This window comes from Numenius arquata, chromosome 25 (genome assembly GCF_964106895.1).
Source record: "Numenius arquata chromosome 25, bNumArq3.hap1.1, whole genome shotgun sequence".
Taxonomy (NCBI): Eukaryota; Metazoa; Chordata; class Aves; order Charadriiformes; family Scolopacidae; genus Numenius; species Numenius arquata.
In genome coordinates, this window is record NC_133600.1 from 3,531,476 (window position 1) to 3,554,009 (window position 22,534).

General features: G+C 45.3%; 1 protein-coding gene across 3 annotated transcripts in view; it reads left to right on the top strand.

Annotated features, from left to right (window-relative positions):
• Positions 1 to 21,353, top strand: part of KDM4B (lysine demethylase 4B) — an 81,294-nt gene extending 59,941 nt beyond the window's left edge. For 2 of the 3 annotated variants that reach the window (XM_074163963.1, XM_074163964.1), the window contains 10 exons: positions 2,746 to 2,924; positions 4,067 to 4,289; positions 7,382 to 7,458; positions 7,636 to 7,691; positions 8,156 to 8,264; positions 14,277 to 14,462; positions 14,607 to 14,771; positions 15,544 to 15,663; positions 18,779 to 18,871; positions 20,743 to 21,000. In XM_074163963.1, the coding sequence (XP_074020064.1) occupies positions 2,746 to 2,924; positions 4,067 to 4,289; positions 7,382 to 7,458; positions 7,636 to 7,691; positions 8,156 to 8,264; positions 14,277 to 14,462; positions 14,607 to 14,771; positions 15,544 to 15,663; positions 18,779 to 18,871; positions 20,743 to 20,928 (1,394 nt within the window). In that variant the 3' untranslated portion in view covers positions 20,929 to 21,000. Of the gene's footprint in view, positions 1 to 2,745; positions 2,925 to 4,066; positions 4,290 to 7,381; positions 7,459 to 7,635; positions 7,692 to 8,155; positions 8,265 to 14,276; positions 14,463 to 14,606; positions 14,772 to 15,543; positions 15,664 to 18,778; positions 18,872 to 20,742 lie in introns of all 3 variants that reach the window. The other variant, XM_074163962.1, reaches the window with a different exon arrangement.
• Positions 21,354 to 22,534: the final 1,181 nt, after the last annotated feature.

A 22,534-nucleotide genomic window follows, 5' to 3' on the forward strand; every position in this document is an offset into this window, starting at 1 on the left:
TCCCCCCGCTCTTCTTGGGGGGAAACGGTGCGTGAGGAGCGACTGCGTGGTTCTAGCTGCTGGCTGGGGTGAAACCATGACATGCCCACGTTATAAAGTCCTCAGAACATAGAAAAGTCCACGGTGAGAAGGTTTATGTGGTGGGGCAAGTACGTGAGGGTGCAGTTGGCAGTCCCTGCTTTCAAGGAACTTTCAACTTCATATTCAAAAAGACAATGTCTTCCGTGTTCGCTTTCCTTCAGAGAATATATCATTGGTTTTAGAGAAACTTGGTGTAGGAGGGGGATATTCTGCGCATCCACAGCTCCATTTCCTCACCAGGGGTGCTGCGTTTGATCTTCTCACGTATGTGTAACGTGGAAAGAAGCCTTGAAAGGCCGTTGAGACTAGTTCTCGTGTTTCGGTGTGAGACCTTGCAGCAAACTTTGTGCTGAAGGATCCTCATTAGACAGATGCTTTTCAGTGTTTTGACTTGGATGGTGTACGGGGACTTGCCTGGCTCAGGAGCAACTTTCTGTGAAAGCTGGCATTTCTTGGGGACTGATTTACAGCACTGGTGGGCAAAATGTGATCAAACAGATTCTTCCCTTCCCTGCCAGGGAATAGCAGCAGCTCCCTGCGCTCCTCGCTTTTTCAGGGCTGATGTGGAAGGATGGTCTGGAGGCTGCCGTGAGGAAGAGCGAGCATGGAAACGCAGGGGATGCATATGCTGTGCTAAGATTCAGCTGAGACAAATTGTGTTAGCGTTAGCCTTTTCTGCTTGTGTATAACGTGCTTGAAATGTTGGAGCCATCCTCAATGCTGTGTCTCGCCTCGAATCCGTCCTGGGATGAGTGAAGGTGATGATAACATACAACAGAAATTCCCTTTTTTCTCTCCGTCTGTCACTCTGGATTATGATGCTGGTTTCATTGATTTCACTGGTGTCATAAATCCTTGCCTGTCTTCTGGTGTGCCTTGGCTAAAATTTGGAGGAAAACTTGGTTGGTTTTTTGGCTCCTGTCTTAAAATGTCATTAAAGGTCCTTGATTTCTTCAAAGGGTGAGGGATGGGCTCTGCTTTGAAAATAAGGCATCTTGAAAGTGTCAGTCTGCAGACCTGAGGTCACTGGTGTGTTTTAAATTTTGCCTGTGCCTTACCCGAGGTGTGGACGTGTAAGAATATGTAGCTGAAGTTCCGACTGTAGAACACATTCTTGTAAACCAGTTCTGTTAGGAGGCCCAGTGCTGGGCGGATACTGGTGGAACTGGCTGCCAGCTCCTGGCGTGGGCTGTGCTTTCCCCGCGGAAGGAAATCCTCGCTCACCCCCGGCTGTTCCTGCTTCTCTCCCTTTCCAGCAGGATCCTGTGCAGGGCTGGGGAAAAGGCCGTGGTATTAGCAGTTATTGTTAGCCTTTGGATACCAAGATAAAAATAAAAATATAGGAAGAAAAGACATCTTTTAGGAAGTAACCCTCATGTGAAGTGTGACGGAGATACACGGAGAGCATTCATCATCTCAAAAAAGGGATTGATTAATTAAACACAATAAAATTTCCCACATTGTCTGGCAAATATATATCGGAATATATATATATATATATATATATATAGGGGGAACATTTAGAATCTGAGATGTAAACGTAGCCATCAGTGTTTTACTACAAGTTCCTTTTAGCATTTCTGGTAACCCAAGAGTCTGAAGATCTTAAAAGGGAGGTAGGAATGGGGAGGAGGCTTGGGCTTGTCAAGAGCAGAACATTAACTGCGTATTTCCAGTAATTAACAGTGAAGCAGTGAGCGGTTGGGTTTAATGTGCTGAGCTCTGGTGATAATGTTCCACTAAGATGTTTCTGAGTTCCCTTGGCCAAAGCTGCTCTTTTGGAAACTTTGCAGATTGACAATGACATGAGTGGTTTCCACTTAGTCTGGCGTGGAAAATGTCTTTAACGCTTGTAGTGACTTAAAATTCCTTAATGAGGAACGGTACGAAACATGGAGCCCCAGACTGACACAAATGGAGTCTGCGGTGGTTTAATCATAAAATGCCAAGGGCCTTTTAGAGGTTTTGTAAAAACAAAGAATTAGCAAACTAATTAGCAGGAGTGGTACCTATCGGAGCTCTGGCAGAGGGGAAGCTGGTGGTGAATGCGAATGGAAGGCTTAGGGGTGCCCACTCGATGGAAGCAGCCGTGAAGCAGCTCAGAAAAGCAAAATGAGCACTGGAACCCAGGCTGTCTCACGGCCGAGACTTGTGTTTGCAGAAACAGGTACGGGATGCGCTCTGGGAAGGTGGAACAGACTGGCTGCTGACCAGTGGGAACTGGGAACTGGGCTCGCCAAACCAGCACGAGCTGCAGGCGCATCTTCCAGAGCATGTGGCTGCTGGAGAGAGGAACGGGACTTTTCCTCGCACTTGCATCAGGCATTTTGAAGAGGATGCTGTAGGTTCCCACAGCCAGAAAGCAGAGTTACCAGGGCAATACATCCAGATTCTCTTCCTTCTTCTTTCTCACGGCCAGTTCCATTAGTTGATGGGTGTCTCTATCTTGTCCGTCCCACCCATAAATTGGTTATATCCATTAAAGGAAGTATTTGAGCCATATACACATATGAAGAACCACAGATGAGTTGTATGTTCTCATATATATTGAACTTCTGCTGCTGCTGAAACATTAACTGTTTAACCCTACCTTGCTGCGTTTTGCCTCTACTCTCTACAGACTCTTTTGACTGTCCCTTGTTTTGGAATTTTTTTTCTTTCTAGAAACATTTCCATTTTCTGGGGAGGAAGATATGAGCGACCCGGAGGCTTTGAAATCTTTACTTTCCCTCCAGTGGAAGAATAAAGCCCATAATTTCCCAGCTGAAAGAAAATTCAACGCAGCTGCTGCCCTGAGTGAGCCATACTGTGCTGTCTGCACCCTCTTCTACCCCTACAACCAGGTAATTCCTGATCCTGCTCTGACGGACGCATCGGCGGTGGCTACCGAGCGGTGGCTACTGTTTGAGTGATGATACAGACCTTTATAATAAAGAAAAAAGGCTCATACAGATTTGCACACCAAAGCAGCGTGTTTGGATTTGGCAGAGGCAGTGGATGAAGCCTTTTTTTTGTCATTTTTTCCTGGCTTCTCTGGCGTTCTCAGCTTTCGCTTTTTAAATCGCGCATAAAGAGCTTTGTGCTGCAAACACTATTTCCCGCAGAGAAACGGTGCCACGTTGGGCGTGTGATCGCTCCTGTTTAGCTACGGACTTCGGAATATATGCAAACAAGCAGCAAAATAAAAACTCACTGAGTAAGCACATACATCATTTTTTGGAAACCGCCAATATGCTTTGGGATACGTTACGAGCAGAAAGGCAGAATTTATCAGATGAATTAGTTATTTGCCCAGTTGTGTATTAATTTGTTCTTGCATCCTTCTGCAGCCAAATCTGGCTTTGTGTGTCCACTAGGAATACGTGCCGCAGATGCATATATATATATATATATCTATCTATCTTGGGAGCTTTTTCTGAGAAAAGCAGAACCCGCCTCCCCCTTCAATAAAATATCTTGATTTATTATAGAGACCAAAAATAAAATATCTGTTCTGATTGCTGGGTGTTGATGTATAATTGGTGTAAGGAAAACTGGGTGCAGCTGGGCTGGTTTAATCCATTGTTTTTAACTCTGGTTTGCTACCAGAAACCTTGAAATGCCCTTCTGGAGAAATTCCTGCAGAAAGAGTAGGGAAAGATGCCAAAAGGATGGCAGAGGGGGAGGGAAGGTCTTGCTTTTATTAATTTTTATTTTTTCCTTGGTGTTTACAGCTGCAATTCAGGAATTTAGATTTTTACAGAAGAAAAACAGGGAAAACTCCTCATTATTCTAATGCTTCTTTGAACTTTCAGAATAAATTACAGATCCCAGTACAGGCCTAAGGAAGAGAGAGAGGAGCAAAAGGCAGGGGCGGGGGTTGCAGGAGAGGACAGGATTTAAAGTTCATTATTTGTGCTGCCTGGTGTCAGGTGTTGGACACCTTTAAGGTTAAAATTGTGACCAGGGAAGAGGCAATTCCATATGATGGTATTTTCTTTTGAAGTCCTTACAGATGGATAAGGAAGCTGTCCCAGTCTCTGTTGGGGAGACCACCTCTTTCGTCCACCTTTCGAAGTGCGGACAAAAGACCAAGCCTCTCATCCCGGAGATGTGCTTTACCTCGAGCGGCGAAAACACGGAGCCCCTTCCTTCAAATTCCTATATTGGAGAGGATGGAACCAGTCCCTTGATATCCTGTGCCAAATGCTGCCTGCAGGTTCATGCTAGTGAGTGTTTCCTCCTTCACCAAAGCGTTTGGGGTATTGAGAATCTCACGAGTTTCTTTCTATGTTGCCTATATTTGAATTCCTTCTTGACGTGCTGGTTATACCTTTCACTCCCATTTTTTTCCTTCTCTGGCACTCATATATCTATACATTCGAGTCCATCCTGGCAGTCACTGATCTTAAAAACACAAACAAATATTCCTTTGACCATTTATTTTGTTGGCTGATTCTTCTCTGTCCCACAGAAAAGACTCTTTCTTTTGTTATCTTTCATTTTTTCATAATAAAGCAGAAATCACGAGGCCGATCGCCCTCTTTTTGCTTGTTCAAATATTGCTCTGCCGGCTACGGCTGTATTGTTCTCGCGTGCATCGGAGATTGGGGAGTAGCTCCTGAGATATATTTTATTAGTGTCTGTGTTACTGTTTGTAGGAACGGCACTTGATTACAAAGGGAACATATGTCTGTTTGTTTCCCTGATAGTTACGTCTAAAAGCAGATCTGATTAATCCTGGCAGAGTGTACCTTCGCTGGAGATTGGACGGCATCTCGTTAACATTTGCACTGGTACTGGGGGATGTGACGAATTCCTGTTCAGCTCTTTGATCTTGACAGATGGGAAATCTTATTTGACTTGCATAGGCTGGAATTACTTTTGTTGTTCCAATTTTATAGTCGGCAGGTCACCGCACGGCTCAGCGGGACTGTCCCTCCTGGAGAAATGGAATGAAACTTTTAGTTCTGGTCTGAATCCGTGGTGACGGGCACTTCTGGCCAGAACGAGCCTGTGCCACAGAGTGAGCGGGAGGATAAAATTGCTTTCTTACTTCACAAATTGGGATCTCTGTAGCGATCAGAATAGAGATCACAGAATGATATGGGGTTGGAAGGGACCTCTGGAGATCATCTCCTCCAACCCCCTGCCAGAGCAGGTCCACCCAGAGCAGGTCCCACAGGAACGTGTCCAGGCAGGTTTGGAATGTCTCCAGAGACGGAGACTCCACCACCTCTCTGGGCAGCCTCTGCCAGGGCTCTGCCACCCTCACAGCAAAGAAGTTCCTCCTCATGTTTAGATGGAACTTCCCATGTTCAAGTTTGTGCCCGTTCCCTCTTGTCCTGTCCCTGGGCACCACTGAGAAAAGACTGGCCCCATCCTCCTGACACCCCCCCTTGAAGTATTTATAGGTGTTGATCAGATCCCCCCTCAGTCTGCTCTTCTCCAGGCTAAAAAGACCCACGTCCCTCAGCCTTTCCTCATAACAGATGTTCTGGTCCCCTCATCATCTTTGTAGCCCTCTGCTGTACCCGAATGCTGCCTCTTGTACATCTGTATGTCTTCAGTAGTCCAGTCTGGCAAAATGGTTTCAGTGGCCACATTCTATTTAGGGACAGAGGGATGTGGACAAGGTGATGGTCATCTGCAGGCTCAGAAATTCAGCTTTCTATTTCTGCTGTGCTCTACCCTTGAGGGTAGGGTAGAAGCTCAGTCTAGCCTCATGTGGTCTCCAGCGTCTTGTTCTTTCCTTGTCTCTGCTTGTACTTCCGGACTGTGATATTCCTTTGACTTTGCTGCGGGGAATCCATTTGCTTTTATTATGGGATTGGGGCAGTGAGGTGTGTTTTGGTTAATCCGACAGCACGCTGTAAAACCGGTTGGCAGCCTCCTGGTTGTGGAGAGGTGCCCTCAGCCAGCTGTGCTGGGTTACGGCAGCAGCAAGGACGTGCAGAGCCGAAAGCTTTTGTGAAGGTTTCCGGGCTTTTAAGACGTTGACAAAACCCGTAAAAAGAGCATACTTTTCTTGTTCCGTTAGGATCATCATTACGGGACGATCTGGTGTTCAGTAAGTGGGACTTTCTCCCCTCAGATCCCACGGTCCAGTTGCCTCTGGGCCTGAGGCAAGAAATCAGTGCTGAAATTTCAGCCTGTTCTACGGCATTTGGAGCATTTTTGAGTATTTCAGTGAAGGGCGTCTGTTCCCTTTCAGCTCAGTTTCCAGCTCAGTCTTAGACTCGACGCCCCTGCCCCTTTCCTAGGGCTGGTTTGAATCCGCTTTCGTGGTTTGCCGTATGATGAACGGAGACTTCAGGTGTGGTCGACAGCTCTGGATCTATATTATTGACTTCTTCTGACATAGTGTTTATCTGGTTAAGTGGATGATTTTTATAAATCAGGTTGTTGTGGCAATCTCGGTGCTTTCTGAATAACTTCTTTTAAGTTTAATTGAGTAGTTGGAGACTCTCCAGCTGAAATTTTGGGTTCCATTTTGTTGGGATAGGTGAAGGCCATGGGGTGAACTCTGTTTAGGCAGGATGCTGGCCAGCAACTTGTGCTATGTTTAATTCTTCTGCACCAGGCTCTCTTTGCAAGCTTGCGGGAAGCACGTAGATCCCATTTTTCCAAAGTATTTGTGTGTCTTGTCCCTATTATCTTCAGTGGCAAACTTCAGTGCCTTTTACAGAATTTTAAGGGCTTTTTTGGTCTTATTTCCCTGTCTTTATAATGAGTATAATACCACTTTGCTATTTTGGTGCCACGGAGAAGTACGTAGGAGGATTTGGTGCTTGCGTATTGCAGTCATTGACGCTCTGTGAAGTCAGAGATTTCTAACACTTCATATAACCAGAAATTAGTATTAGATGAAATACTGTTAAATATGTGAAATGCGTGTATTTAATTTCCTTGCAGTATTACTGGGTTTGTCCTTCCTCATAATACCACTGAGCAAAGATGACTGGTTCGGTCGTGCTAAAATTTGGTGGTCTGAGCTGTTTTGACATGTGAGTGCATTCCAGCAGTAGCGGCATCACTTTTGAGCCTAGTTCTTGCCTGAAGAATCAAAGCACTGCTATTGTAATCCTTGCAAAAGGGGGAAAAAAAAAGTATTGAGGGTTACCTGTGTGTGGTTTTGTTTGTTTTCAGACCTTCTGGTCCCAAATTCTGCTCCCCCTTCCCAAGAATGACTTTTCTTATGACTTTTGAATTCAAATGCTACACCTGATTTCAAAGATGCTGCTGAATTGACAAGTCAGCAAGTCGATACTGCAGATACGTTCGCAAAACTCAAGGATATAAATTTGTTTTTTTCTTTCAGGCTGTTACGGAATACGTCCAGATTTGGTGAATGAAAGCTGGTCTTGCTCCCGGTGCTCGGCCAATGCGTGGGCAGCGGTAAGGATCGCTCTTCTGGAGACAGAAGAAAACCTACTGTGGGAATTAATTAGATTCTTCAACAGAGATGGGTGGTGGGAGGGTTTGCCTTTGCATCCCAGATGTGTCAGTTTTGTGAAAGGCAGAGAGTCTGAGAGAGCTTTTCGGTCCAGTTCTGAAGGAGTTTTGTTCCTACAGGAATGTTGCCTCTGTAATCTCAGGGGAGGAGCCCTTCAGATGACCACTGATGGGCGGTAAGTGATGTTCTTAAATGTTTTGTCCTTCTGTACTGCACCTAACGTTCTAGCATTGTGAATTTGGTCTTGATGCCCAGTGTAGTTTTGGCATTGTGGAGGTAACTCCTTCTCACTGAATTGGCAGGATGAGCTTGAATAACTCTGCTGTCTTACACCCTGCACTAGGCTTTTCAGTACCAGCGGTAATGTGGCTCTGAACACTCTTAAATTTGGTTCATTCTCCGAGAAAAGTCTTTTCAGAGGATGTTTAGTATCGTGCAAGATCAGATGCATGAGAAGGTTGATCCCTGTTGTTCCAGAGACATTTACCTTGTGCAACGGGGATTAACAATCAGTCGGTGATGTTGCCAAGGCTGCCAACAACCATAAATATACCTCGATACTGGGGGAGTCGGAGAAATGTTAACTGCCCTCTTGAGAAAATGGTAGGCACTGATTTCTCTCTTAACTTTTTTTTCCAGGTGGATCCATATAATCTGTGCTATTGCTGTACCCGAGGCCCGTTTTCTCAATGTAATAGAGCGTCATCCTGTGGATATCAGCGCTATTCCGGAGCAGAGATGGAAACTGGTAGGTGGCTTTTACCTGTAGAGAGTGTTTGTGAACGAGAGCCAAAGAAAAAGGCTTTAACTAGACGGAAAAACATTGTGTGGGATCGTAAAGTAGCTGAGGTTGGAGGTGATGTTATCACTCTGTTTCCAACAAATGCACCAGGAAGCTGTGAAATTTGGATGTCTTTGAGGTGCTGCCTCAGTACTTTGACACACAAGCAAGTTGTGATTACCAGGTCTGCCTTTACTCTCCAGGAGTGTGCTCTTACCCTGGGCAGAGCCTGGGACCCTGACCTGCCTGGCAGTCGGGTCTAAACTACCCCAAAGCTTCATTAGTCCTGCATGGCAGGAGTAAGAAGAGATGTGGTAACTAGAAAGAATCATAGAATGGTTTGGGTGGGAAGGGACCTTAAAGACCATCCAGTGCCACCCCCTGCCCTGGGCAGGGACACCTCCCACCAGGCCAGGTTGCTCCAAGCCCCCTCCAACCTGGCCTTGAACCCCTCCAGGGATGGGGCAGCCACAGCTTCTCTGGGTAACCTGGGCCAGGCTCTCACCACCCTCACAGCAAAGAATTCCTTCCCCACATCTCAGCTCAATCTACCCTTGTTCATCTGTAATTTGATTCATGTTTCTTTACAATATTTCTCTTTTTCTATCAAGAAATCTCTTGTAGAAATTAATAAACATTTCTTTGTGACCACGACTGCAAGGTGAGACTCTGCCAAGAATTTAATAAAAGTCCAGCTACAGTGTGTTATTTAGTTGCGTAGCTTCATCCGAGGGGATTAGTAATGGATGATTCATTAGTTCAGAGCAATTAATCTTAATGTTAGTTAATGCCCCATCACTATAGTGTGTTATTGCAAAATAAATTGTGCTTTTGCTGCTTTTTTCCGACCGAAGACGGTTGGGAGTGGGTCCGGGGAAGGTGATGCATTGGTGGGCGCTGATGTATTCGTTAACTGCGCAGGCACTCGGTGCGGGCAGCGCAGCCGGGGCCCGGCTGAGAGATGAGGAAGAATCTCTGTCTGCTTCCAGAGTTATTTCTCTGTTGTGCAAATGGGTTTTGTACACAAATGTGAACGTAAAAAGCATTCATTATTCAGGTGGAGTGATGGAGCAGTGTGATGTGAGAGCGATAAATCTTGCAGCAGCGGTTCTTTATGGATCATCTGACATTTCCAGCATGCATCCTCTTCATTACCCGCACTTGTAACGATGAACTAAAAATCCTTTTACACAAGACTCACTTGTATTGCTTAATGGAGCCTCACAAGGAAACATGACTTAATTCTTTAACTCTTCTGTGCCTGCCTTACCATCCTGGAGACCCAGGGCGGCGTTAACGTACGTAAAACTCTGTTGCTTCATTCTGCTCCAAAGCCCTGGCTGCGCCATCCCCAGCCTCTGCACAGACCCGCGGTGTCTTCCCCTTTTCTTCCTGAACCAAAGCTTCATGGTTTTGTTGATCTCTTCAGCACTGTATTCCTTTCATACCTCATGTTTTCTTCATGTCTGATGAAAGGTAAAGAGTTTCTATATGAAGTACCTTGACTTACACAGTCTAGTGATGTGATTTACAGGCATCTACTCCTTAAAGTTAGCAGGAGCTTGGCTTGTAGCTCGATTCTTGCCAAAGCCGGGCTTTAAGCACTTCTCTTGGAAAGCACACTCCATCATGATCATGATCATCATCATCATCATCATCATCATCATCATAACTGTTCTAGAGGTGTAATGCTGTTTTATTTCCACTGGGATCTGTAGGACGCTGCCAGCAGGGCACGTTGCCCGGTCCAGGTAGCTTTGGACACAAGTTCAGGTCTTGGTCTTGAGTTGCCCGTGGCATTGGCATTCAATCCACCTAAAGGGTGGGTTGAAGGATGATGGAGCTGGACTCTTTACAGTGGTTTCCAGTGATAGGACGAGGGGCAATGGGCACAAGCTGGAACATGGGAAGTTCCATTTAAATATGAGGAGAAACTTCTTTCCGGTGAGGGTGGCAGAGCCCTGGAACAGGCTGCCCAGGGAGGGTGTGGAGTCCCCTTCTCTGGAGATTTTCAAGAGCCGCCTGGATGCAGTCCTGAGTGATGTGCTCTGGGCAACCCTGCTTCAGCAGGGGAGTTGGACTAGATGATCTCTAGAGGTCCCTTCCAACTCTGAGAATTCCGTGATCCCGTGGCGTTGGGATCCCTCTGTAAGATGCCTGGTGGCCCTATAGAGCCAGCCCAGCTGCTGGCATGTAAGAAGTAGACTTTCAGCCTAATTACTCTGGGTTCAAGAATGTCATCAGGCAAATAGTGTTGTATTTACACTGATTATAAAAATCTTTCTGCTCTGTTGGTCTGTATTTGTGAACACCTTTAGAGCATGTGTATGCATCCTCCATCCATGTCTTGTCACCGCATACATTGTGGCTTTATGAGTGTCGTTTGCTCCAGGAAAGAAAGCAAATAAATTATCTCGAGCTAAAATTGAAACAGGTTTTAGAGTTATGAACTAGGTAAAGATTAAAAAAAATATTAATTTGGCTGGCAGAATATAAAGGGTGTGGTGCTTATAGCATTGGAGGAGTGTGTGAAGAAGTACAAAAGGGATTTAAATTGGGTAAGAGTGTGTGGAGAAACACACTCATGAGCCATCGTGGAGAGTTTTAGGATCTTTATAGGAATCTGCAGGTAATTCATGGAGCACATGAGGAGTCTGTGGAGGAATTGAGGTGGTGTCTGGTTTTCGGAGGGGTGCAGCTGCATTTAGGAGATGAACCGAAGGTGACTGAAGGGAGGTGGCGTTGGATCTGATGCCTTTGGCAGTGACGGGGTTGATGCAGCACCAGATAAAACTGGGGAGATGGCCTTTGTCGCTGGAAAATATGGAAAAGGAGAGAAGGAATGATGTGAAGGTTGGGGACAGCTGAAGTGAATGAATGAAGCTGATGAAGGGAAGAGGGGTAGGGGTTATCTGTGATTATTTATTTTTATATATCTCTTTGTATTGTTTCAAGTTCCTGTGAGAGGTAAGAAGGAGTTGCAATGATCTGTTTAAAGGTATCTCCTGTTCTCTGAGCGTGCACCAGCCTCCCCTTTCAAGCACAGACTTTTCAGCCCATTTGGGGGTATTGCATCATTTTAAAGAATGCAGTTTGCATGCTTCCTGATTAATGGTGTATTACGGGCCTGCGCGCGTAAATTATTTATGACGTGGAAATTTGGAATAATTAGCTGTCATTCCTCAGTGGAGTAAATGAATTGCAGCGTTCATCATGCAGGAGACAGCCCATTCCTTACGCTCCGCTATGACCCGACTCTCCGGTGGGCATTTATTCTGAAGATTTGTCTCCTGTGCTTTAGACCTTCTCCCTTCCTGCCGCCTCCCCTCATGCAGAAAATATCTTTAAATCTACATGTGCTGCTTTACACCACAGCACTTGGCACCGGTGCTTCCGTCCATCCCATCTCCCACACTTCCAGATCTTCTGCATTTTCACTCCTTCCACCATCTTCTACATTTCGGTCTCACTGTAACTCACGTTTTTCTTTATCCTCTGATCGTATTTCCTCTGAATATTCCATTGGTGTAGCTCTTTTGCCTGTCACGGGGAGTTTTTCTTGCCACTGGGCTGTGATGCTAAACCTTCTGGCTTGGAAGAACCCCGTTCGCATCAATAAAGGCAGATTCCTGATACGGGAGGGTGAATGCTCCCCGGAGGCAGTATCGAGCACCCTGTATATCAGCGGTTGGCCCTGCCGGCGGCAGAATTAGGTATTGACAGTTTAATAATGAGATCTCATTGCTATTGACTTGCTTTCAGCACCCTGTTCCTGCTGTGCACTTTGCTGTGCTGCTTATCTGGCTTTTGAACACGGTTTACAGAGCGATAAAGGCATCGCTTATTAAATACTAAAAAAACACATTCTGGCAACACTGAGGCTCTGGCTTTGAATTTCCTGGCTTTTGTTAGTTTAAGTAAAAAAGCCAAATTAATCTTTGGTATAAACATACTGACTTCAGTTAATTCAGAGGAAGTGAACTTGACTTATTTGATACACGCGTGGGGCAGCCCCAGTCCAGGAAGGGGGTGATGCTGCCCAGAAATGGGGAGGAATGCACCTCCCTTTCAAGGAAAAGGGAAATACTCTTTGGAGGAGGACTGGTCATCGATTTGTCTTGGCAGTGTGTTGTGGCTAGTGCAGTGGGGCCCTGGCTCCTAGGTGTGATGACACAAATACAATGTTGAAATGTGGCAAATCTTACTTTCCATTTACCGGATAGTTTATAATATGATGCCACTCTTCATATTTTTGAGGGTACAATTTTAAGACGGCTCCGATCTGGAAGCAGAGTGAATTTTGCACTTCTGGGGGTTGTATTGGCTTATTGTGTGATCTCGGGCAGCTTATGTTACATTCCTAATCCCGTGGGATGCAGCAATACATACGGATCTTAAAATTTAGGTCGTGTGTTCTGTAATGTGGTGTACCCCGAGCAGCGCTTTCACGGGAGCGAGGGAAAGGAGAGGCCACGAGGAGTGAAGGAGGGGAGAAAGGCTCTGTTTGATATCAGAGACCACAGAAAGAAAAAGAATCTGTCATTTCTAGTATGTCTGTAGGAGACGTGTGTCACTGAGTGGGTGGACCGGGAAGGACGGTGCGGTGGGGTTTGGAGACGGGCATCTGGAAACGGCACTAACGGTGACTGTTTCCTCTCTTCCTCCTTATGCGTGGAAGTTATTCCTTTGTAATAAATAAATTATGGAGCTGTACAGTCAGATTCATGGGCATATAATATCTCTCAGGATTTTATTTGTACGAGCCATTCATTCTAACAAGTAAAACGCGTGTTCTTCTCATGTGTGATATTAATTTCCCCCCTGTTTGCCTTATCCAAGGCTCAGATAAGGTGAAGCAGCTGCCATCGCTCAGTGACATGTTCCCTCGACTTGGAATGTTAAAAGCTAAGAACGGTGCTTCCAAATAGTGCCCTGGGAACATTACGCAAGTGTCCGACTTAAATTTCATTAGATTGGGATCGTAGTTGATTGCCTGTCCCCTCAAAGTGCTGTCTGATTGGATTAGCCTAATAACTGCATCTGCTTTGAAAAAGTTTAAAAAATACCAAAAGATTTCATAACTTTTTATTTCCCCCATTAATTCTGGTGTTTGGTACAATGTGTTTATTTCTTTGATTTGCAAAACAGTGACTGAGTTAACTCCGATAGCTAATCTGACATGCACACCAGCGAAACATTTAGGGTTGATATATTTCTGTGTGTAAAATAAACATGCAATATTTTTGCTCCATTATATAAAATTATATTCTGTTAGAGGTAATAGGTATAATGTTCCATTAAATATAATAGAGCAAATTATTACACAGTTACTCGGCGTTCTGTTCTTTCAAAAAAGGAAAACATTATTTTCTAGCAGTGTAGCTGTGACGACCTGGCTGCTGTTTGAATTAACACAGGGACGTTCGGTGTGTCTGAGGAGGAGCAGTATCGAATTGGAGCAGTTCCCTAATAACGCTGTCACGTGTGGCTGGTGTCACCCCCTCTTTCTCACACCCCCCCTGGCCAGAGAACAGAGGCACAAACTGGATTTCGGTGTCCACCCTGGGTCTGGAGGGCTGAGCCACTGGCAGATGACGGCATAGAATCATGGAATCACAGACTGGTTTGGGTTGGAAGGGACCTTAAAGCCCATCCAGTGCCACCCCCTGCCCTGGGCAGGGACACCTCCCACCAGAGCAGGTTGCTCAAAGCCCCGTCCAACCTGGCCTTGAACCAAGGGAATGGTAAATTAGTATCTGCTGTAGTTTCCTGCATTATGAGTGAGTCCAGGCAGGAGTAAATGGGCAACTCTGGAAGAACTGGCCTTGTCTTCTCAGCAGGAAATGTCACCGTTTCTGCAGGGGCTCCTGGGCCCTGGACACCAATGACAGAGACTTCTCCCGGTCGGGTGACGGTGCCGTACGGTGCATTACAGCCGCTGCAACTGCCTGTGTAACACTGATCCGGGTTTTGTTTCAGAAATGTGTGTACTGCCGGAAGCGGATGAAGAAGGTGTCCGGCGCCTGCATCCAGTGCTCCTACGAGCACTGCTCCACCTCCTTCCACGTCACCTGCGCGCACGCAGCCGGCGTCCCCATGGAGCCCGACGACTGGCCCTATGTCGTGTCCATCACTTGCTTCAAACACAAAGCAGCCAACCAGAATGTATGTTTTTTAGGTTTGGGTTGGGTTTTTTTGTTTGTTTTGTGGGGTTTTTTTTTTGCGTAGAGCGGTTTCTCTGTGCCTGTATTTTTGGGATAGCTTCTATGATTGAAAATTGTGAATTATTCCCTTTTCTCCACAACACAGATTCCGTTTCGAAGGGAGGTGACTCTCGGACAGACTGTGATCACGAAGAACCGGAATGGACTCTACTACAGATGTAAAGTCATCGGCATGACAACGCAGACCTTCTACGAAGTAAACTTTGACGATGGTTCATACAGTGACAACGTTTACCCAGAAAGCATTATTGTAAGCAGCTCTCTGTGGAGACTATTACCCTTAGAGATGAGTACAAAGCATAACGCATGCTTTCCTCTTCTGTGCAGCTTGAGGTGGAACAAGAAAGTAAAACTTAAAAAAGAATAAATTTAAAAAGTAAAATTCCTGCTTGCATAGAAGAACTCACGCTGCTCTTCGTTACTCTCCTTGTTTATGACATTATCTCATTTCATTTTTTCAGTCCTTTACAGAGATGGGATTTTGCTGTACGCAGATGACGGAACAGAAAGCCATGTTTGTTTGAAGTTGCATCTTACTTGTTTTGTGGTTGAATAATCTCTTATTTTGCAACCAGCAAGTGTGATTCATGGGGGAAGCAGGTTGTCTGTAAGCACTTCTGCTTCAAAATAAGGAATTCACTTAATAGAAGGAATGTCTGGAAGAGGCTGACTTGTCAGCTCCTGCATTCCCTTCCTGATTGTGCCACTGATTCACCGTGTGAAACAGAGCAGATCACCCCACTTGGTTTTGTTGATATTTGTTGATATTTCAGGTTTTGTAATGAGAAATTTCCTAGAAGCGGGTACTGGCACCAGAAGGAGGCGCAGGTGTTTATTTCTGCTCTGTCACTGGTTAATGGCTTTGTTTGAGATGACTGAAATTAATCACAAACGCGGAAAATCCCTTATAGTTAGTGATAGTGTTGTGTAGCAACTTCCTTGAGCAGTGATTTTAAGGTACCTCTTTGGTTCTGAGCTTTGTCCGCATTGACTGACTGACGTCTTCCACTCTGTGTCCTCAGAGCAGAGACTGCATCCAGATGGGACCCCCTCCGGAGGGCGAGTTGGTGCAGCTGCAGTGGACGGACGGAATCGTCTATAAGGCCAAGTTTATTGCAGCCCAGATCAGTCAGATTTACCAGGTGAGTATGAAAGAGGACCCACGGACCTCACGTCAACGTGTCTGATGGTTGCCCCAGTTGCATAGCGCACTGGTCTTGAGTGCCCGCTCTGGTCATCAAGGGAGAATTTGCCTTCTGAAATTAAAGCAGTAGGATCAGGGTAACATTTTCTGTGGCAGAATGTGGATTTATGGATAGATGTATGTCTAGACTGTATCTGCTTTTAAAATACAAAATAAATTTGCCCTTTTCCTCATAGCTCAGATCTGACTTGGGTCAGAAGTGACCTACTCGAACTGGCTCTCCTATGGCTGGAGCCGAGCTCGTTATCTGTAGTTCCCCATGAGTCGGTAATTACAACTTTCCTCAACGCTTTTAGAGGAATTAAGGGAAGCTATGGGTCAGGAGACTACTTCAAGGTGGGGAAAAAATAATCCTCTGGTCATGGCAAGGTGCCTTGTGGAGCAGCATCATGTGGGAGTGATGTCCTGCTGCTGCTGTGGGAGGAACTGGAAACCTCCAATCTCTGGTCTCATACACTCTTACCATCTCTGGGTTTAAGGTGAGAAAAAACAGAAGCCATTTGGGGTTTTTTTGGGTCTTTGAGTCTGTTCCACATCTGGGATTTTTGTTTGTGGAAGGTTCTAATAGTCAGTAAAGGAAGATTTAACCTGGTACACAGTGTTAGGACTTCAGCACAGAAGGTTCCATAAAATGCAGTACATTCATTTAACTAAATCCTTTTAAAATGGTACCAAGAAGTTGGAAGATTGTAGTCCTTCGGGAAGCATACTTTGTGCACATCGTTTTGAAAAATACACGCTGAAATTTGCAAATATTTGTTATTTTTAAGCTATTAATGCCCCTGGACAAAAGGCAAAGGAAGTCCTGTGTCGTGTATTTGTTTGAAATGGGGTTCTGGTTTCTGTCCTTTCCACACGGAGTGTTTCACACCTGTGTGTGAAGCCCAATAATCCACTTTGTCAATTAACAGTCTTTGTGGTGTGTCTAATGGGTGTTAACTGCTTCAGAGGAGATGAGATCTGAGCTGACCCTGGTTAGGAATAAGTACAATATATAGTTCCGTAAAGATCTATTGTTATGCATGCTTTCCACTTTAATCACAGGATAGGAAATTGTCATTGATTTCTCAAAGGTAGGATAATTTGAAACAGGCTATTCCTCTGGTGGTGCCCGATGACAGAAAAATATGCGTGAGGAGTCTGTGTTTTTCAAATCATGCAGTTATCTGTATGGAAGGCTCTTCTCCATGGGGAAAACAGCCTGAAAAGCTTTCCACGTTGGTTCCCTACGTACTTTTTCAGTACTTCTGCTGCATCTCTTTTATCTGTTTTGGAATAGGATTATATTTAAAAACACAGGTTTGTCATGAAATAAGTGTGTTCACAGGAAGACAGCCTGGATTAGCTTTTGCATTTTAAACTTGTTTTATTTTGCAGTAGCTCCCCAGTTCACATCTCTAAGTCTGTATTTTGTGTGCTAAGATTAGAGGTGTATATTTTTTAAAAAATTGAGCCCAAATGACTGTCTTTTAATTTACTCCAATGTGTGTTCATACTGATATATAACCCATATCGCTAATTTGGAATTTAAATGATGGACTGCAAGACCCGGGCGGCGTGGGAGGAGGAGTTTGAGCATAGATGCTTTCCTCCTCCTGCATTTGTCCACTCTGAACCTGCCATCCCCTATTAAGCCGTGGTCTGTGTCCTCCTACATTATCCAGAATAAGTCTTGAGCAAAGGAAATGAGAATCTTTTAAAAACTTTTAATAGTTTTAACATTTTTAGATGCACGTTGCCATGAATAAACATTCCTGTAAGAGCCGATGCATAATTCATGACACAATCAGAGCAGAAAAGGTTTGACGCAAGGAGTTACCACCGGGTTTTGTACCTGGCTGACTATTTCTGCTTGTTAAAATACAAATGTATTTTAGTAGTTGGAGTTGTTTCCTTGTGACGTGTGAAAATGCTTTGTTTAAGATGAAAGAAATTCTTATTACCATATTGCCTGCATACAGGGCTGCCTTTTGTTGTAGGTGAAAAGCTGCTTTTTTTTCAGGGTTTGAATCAAAAATCAGTAGAAATCTCTAGTGCTTTGACTGTAGTACAGACATGGAGCTCCAGCTGCATTAGAGACATTTTAGGATCCATGGGAGCACTGAGTGGACCTGCGTGGGCCTGATAGGACAGGGGGGCCTGAGCAGCACTTTTTGGGTTCAGCATCTTTACCACGCTTCAGGGATTTTCAAAAAGCTCCATTCTACAGGGGTCCTAGGGACCTGCAGTGCCAAGGACAGGGATCGTCCGTGGGGAAAAGACCTGGGAGACCTGGTGGACAATAGGATGCCCATGAGCCAGCAATGTGCCCTTGTGGCCAAGAAGGCCAATGGCATCCTGGGGTGCATCAAGAAGAGTGTGGCCAGCAGGTGGAGGGAAGTCATCCTCCCCCTCTGCTCTGCCCTGGGGAGGCCCCATCTGGAGCACTGGGTCCAGTTCTGGGCCCCCCAGTTCAAGAAGGACAGGGAACTGCTGGAGAGGGTACAGCAGAGGGCTACAAAGATGATGAGGGGCTTGGAGCATCTCTCTGATGAGGAAAGGCTGAGGGACTTGGGTCTTTTCAGTCTGGAGAAGAGCAGACTGAGGGGGGATCTGATCAACACCTATAAATACTTCAAGGGTGGGTGTCAGGAGGATGGGCCAGTCTTCTTTCAGTGGTGCCCAGGCACAGGACAAGAGGTGACGGTCACAAACTTGAAGATGGGAAGTTCCACCTAAACATGCGGAGGAACTTCTTCACTTTGAGGGTGGCAGAGCCCTGGAAGAGGCTGCCCAGAGAGGTGGTGGAGTCTCCTTCTCTGGAGATGTTCAAACACCCCCCCGGACACATTCCTGTGGGACCTGCTCTGGGTGACCCTGCTGTGGCATGGGGTTGGAGATGATGTCCAGAGGTCCCTGCCAACCCCACATTATTCTGGTATTCTGAGCTGGCCCTTGATGCTTCCTTGGCGTTCCCATGAAGGGACCATACGTGGCACAGTCGGGGAATGGACTGTAGAGTTTCTGCAAATGTAGAGGCCAAGTTCTTATTTCCTCTTCTGCCTGCTCTATAGGTCGAGTTTGAAGATGGTTCCCAGCTGATGGTAAAGCGTGGGGATATTTATACCTTGGAGGAAGAGCTTCCCAAGAGAGTGAAGTCTCGCCTGGTGGGTATCAGAATGGCTGTGGTCGCAGCGCTCGTGTTCTCTGAGCGTGTTGTTCAGGCATTAGGTGAATGCAGCCTCCACTTTATGTGGCTGTAAAACCACTCGTCATTCACAAAATATGTAGAGTAGAAGAAATCCTTGATGTAAGTGCTTGAGAAGCGTAGAAATGATTTTTCCCTTTCACATGTTCAGATCTGACTTTTGGTTTCTCTGGTTAAAAGATTATGTTCATCTCATTTTACACCATATGAATTTAGTTATACGGCCTGCCGTCCTGCCTGAATGCTGCCTTTCATCAGAAGGAGGTGAATCAGTCCACAGCTAAGTGGTTTCTGGAGAACCGATTAGCAACATGGATGAAACCCCTGTTTCTCACCAAATAGGAGATTTAGAACATAGCTCTTACCTATAAAGCTCTTAATCTAAAAGATCAGGCTGTCTTTAACTGCGTACAATGGAATTACCGAGCCTAGAAAATATGAGGGATTTATTTCATAGCTTTATTTCATAGTTCCAGACTTGCTGGGTGTTTTCAAACCTGGTGCTTTAACCTTTAAAGCCATCTCGTTTAAACAAATGATGAGTCTGGTTTGTACGCAAATGGAGAATATACAGTTTTCCTCTTCATTCTAAATGTCTCTTATGGCAACCATGATCCACAGAGTTACCCTGGGAGAAGGTTGTGGGCTTCCGTCTCTTTCGCAAGACAAAAGCCTTCCCTTAAGGATATTTGAAGTGCTGTGCCACGTTAAACCCCTGATTCACCGACCCTGTGAATCCGTGGCCACACCAGGAGTGTGAGATGCGCAGGCTCAAAACCTGCCTGGTGATGGGCAGGTCTGCGGAAGAACCGATGACAGTTTGGAGGAGACTGTCGTTTGCTGCTGCATAAAAATCTTCAAGGGTCTTACCCAAAAACCCACTTACAAAATGCTTTCTGTAAGGTAGCTCTGAAGCGCTTCTCCATCTTGTTTGAGGTTGTTTTATCTCAATAAGACCTCATGGCATAAATTTTAGAGGTTAATAATTTACCTTGTTATCCTTGAAAGACTTACAGTGGCAAAGAAGCACCCTAGAATTAATTTCTAGGATGTGCACAATAGTTTGTTTAATTGCACAAGCAGTTTATTTAAGCTTATCTAATAATACAGACAATGTATTGGAGCCTTGAAATACAGAAGTCGGAAAAAAATGTATTCTCAGCAGCGGAGACATCAGGCTTTATAACAGTTCCAGAGAAAGTGAATAAAGTGAATTTCCAGCTGGAAAGTGAATAAAAAATTTCAAGTCTGGTTGAAAGCTTCAGCTTTTCTCGGGTACTTTCTGCTGCCAGGAGCGTTAGAGCGTGCTCGGTGGAGAGGATGCTCCCGGAGCTTTAGTGCAGAACAGCAGAACAAAGGAACAAAGCGATAGGAGATAATAATTTCTACCAAGAAATGCATCTCATTTGAGAGTGCGAGAGCAGGACGACCAGGAGCAGTTGTTTGCACAGTGATCCCCAAATGCTTTCTTTGGGTCTGGTTTTTAAAGGCATTAGGGAAGCCCCAGTTTCCTCCGTGCCTTCTCCTAGGAATGAATAACCTGAAGAGGCAGAGGAGGGTAGGAGTAAACAGAGACCCAGCGAGGCAGGAGCTGAAGTGAGAGATATTCTGAAACAGAAGGAAGGCGACTCGAGGGTTTCTCCCTCCAGTTTGGTTTCAGAAGCCCAGTATTTTTAATTTCAGCTGTGAGCTTTGCATGTTTCGGAGTTGGCTTTTCCTACAGCGATGCTCTGAAGCCAGTTGTTGACTCGCTCGCCCTGTTCCACAGTGTGCTCCCCCGTTCTCCTGCCGTACCTACCTCTAACGATTGCTCTTTCGTGTCTCCCGCAGTCCCTCAGCACTGGGGCCCCTCAGGAAGATGTATTTTCGGGAGATGAGGTGAGACCAGCCAAGCGCCCCCGGCTGGGGAATTCAAGAAATCCTGAAGAATACGGACAAAACCCAGATTACTTGGCCTTTATGGAGAGCCTGTTGCAGACACAGTACCAGCCTGGAACTCAGAGCAACATGTTTTAACCAGGATTAATTAAAAAAGGAAAAAAAAAAAAAAAAAAAAAAAATTGAATTAACCCTTTTCAAGCCTGTGGGAAAAAAAAAAAAAAAAACAACCAGGAAACTGTGGAATAGAAGACCATCCTTGTGCAATAGCCTGCTGTGAATTCTTTTCATCTACTCTTGGTTTGAGCTGCGAGAAACCCCCCGTCTGGCTGCGACGCTACCTCTCCTTTGCCAGACCTTGCTGACCCATAGAGTAGGGAGCTTGAGAAACCTTTAGGCAGCGTTTCACGCGGAGACTTTGGAGGAGTTTGTACTAACAGAGCTTTGTGGCTGGCTCCTTTTTTGGTGAGGCTTGGAAAGGGTTAACAGTTGACAAAATGACTTTTTAAAAATATGTCAAACTCTTTTGTCTTTCAAGGTGCTATTACATTGACTACTGAAGCAGCCTTTGGAATTGTGTTTTCTGTACATAGATGTCACCTTTGTGAAGTTTTCTATAAATGAGCATTATTAAAAAAAAAAAGCAAACAAAAATAGGAAAACAAAAGTTTCCACAAAACATTTTTCTAGATTATGGCTTTAAACCAGAAAATAAACAAAATCCTCCCCTCCTCGCCCCCCAGATGAAATGTGACTGGTGTTACAGCGGGGAGTGAGAGAACAAGAGCAGATGTCCTGGAAAGTTCTGGGTTCTTTTTTTTTTTTTTGTAAAGAAACACTATCTTCTTTGTAAGCTGGGGAAGATGGGGAAAGAAATGTTTCGTAGCTGAGATGTTTCTTACCGTTAGTTCTCTTAAAGACCTGTGATAGATGTGTGCGTTTCTGCCATGTCACCAGGAAGGGACTTAGGGAAGAAATGGCCAGATTTTGGTCATTCTTGTCGTCTTCCTTCCCCATCTTTGCCATCACGGTTGCTTTCTAGTTAAAAATATCAGCATGGCTTTCAGTTCCAATATCCCACCCGGTTTTGGCAAGTGTTCTGTTGCTGCTTCTTGTGTTAGTTCCTTTACGAGCCGTCCCCCTTCCCCGCCGCAGCCTGGAGCGTGGAGGGATCACTCTGGCTCTCTGGTAGATGCTCTCTGGCATGTCTCCCATAGGAACCTTTTTCTTTTCTTTGTCTCCTTTTTATTTTTTTTTTTTTTTTTTTTTTGAGTTGTGCTCCTTACAGTTGTGAGAATCATTCCATGACAGAAGCCTGGGAGGTGTTTGTATGTTTTTCTTTTATCTTATTAAAGAAGAAATTCCCCAAACGTCTTTGATTGTTGTGACATCCTTTACTTAAGTAAAGACTGAGCCTTTGAGATACTCCTGGGGAAGAGGAATTCAAGCCCTTCATTTGATTGGACTCAGTTCACTGAGAATTGAACGAGCATTAAAGGCAAAAATAAATCCTGCAGCGTTGAGTGGGCAGCTCCCACTTGAACGCTTCAAAAATCACCTCCGGCGGAAGAGCTGTTACGGAGCAGTGTTCTGTGACCAGAGCCTGAGCCCCAACCCTGCTGAAGTCACTGGAAAGTCTCTTTGGAGGACCTCGATCCCTTTCGGGGGCGGGGAGGGGGGGGGAAGGAGAAGGTGGCCCTAGAGCGGAGCTGGGCTGGGGCCGCGGCTCCCACCGTGTCCGGGT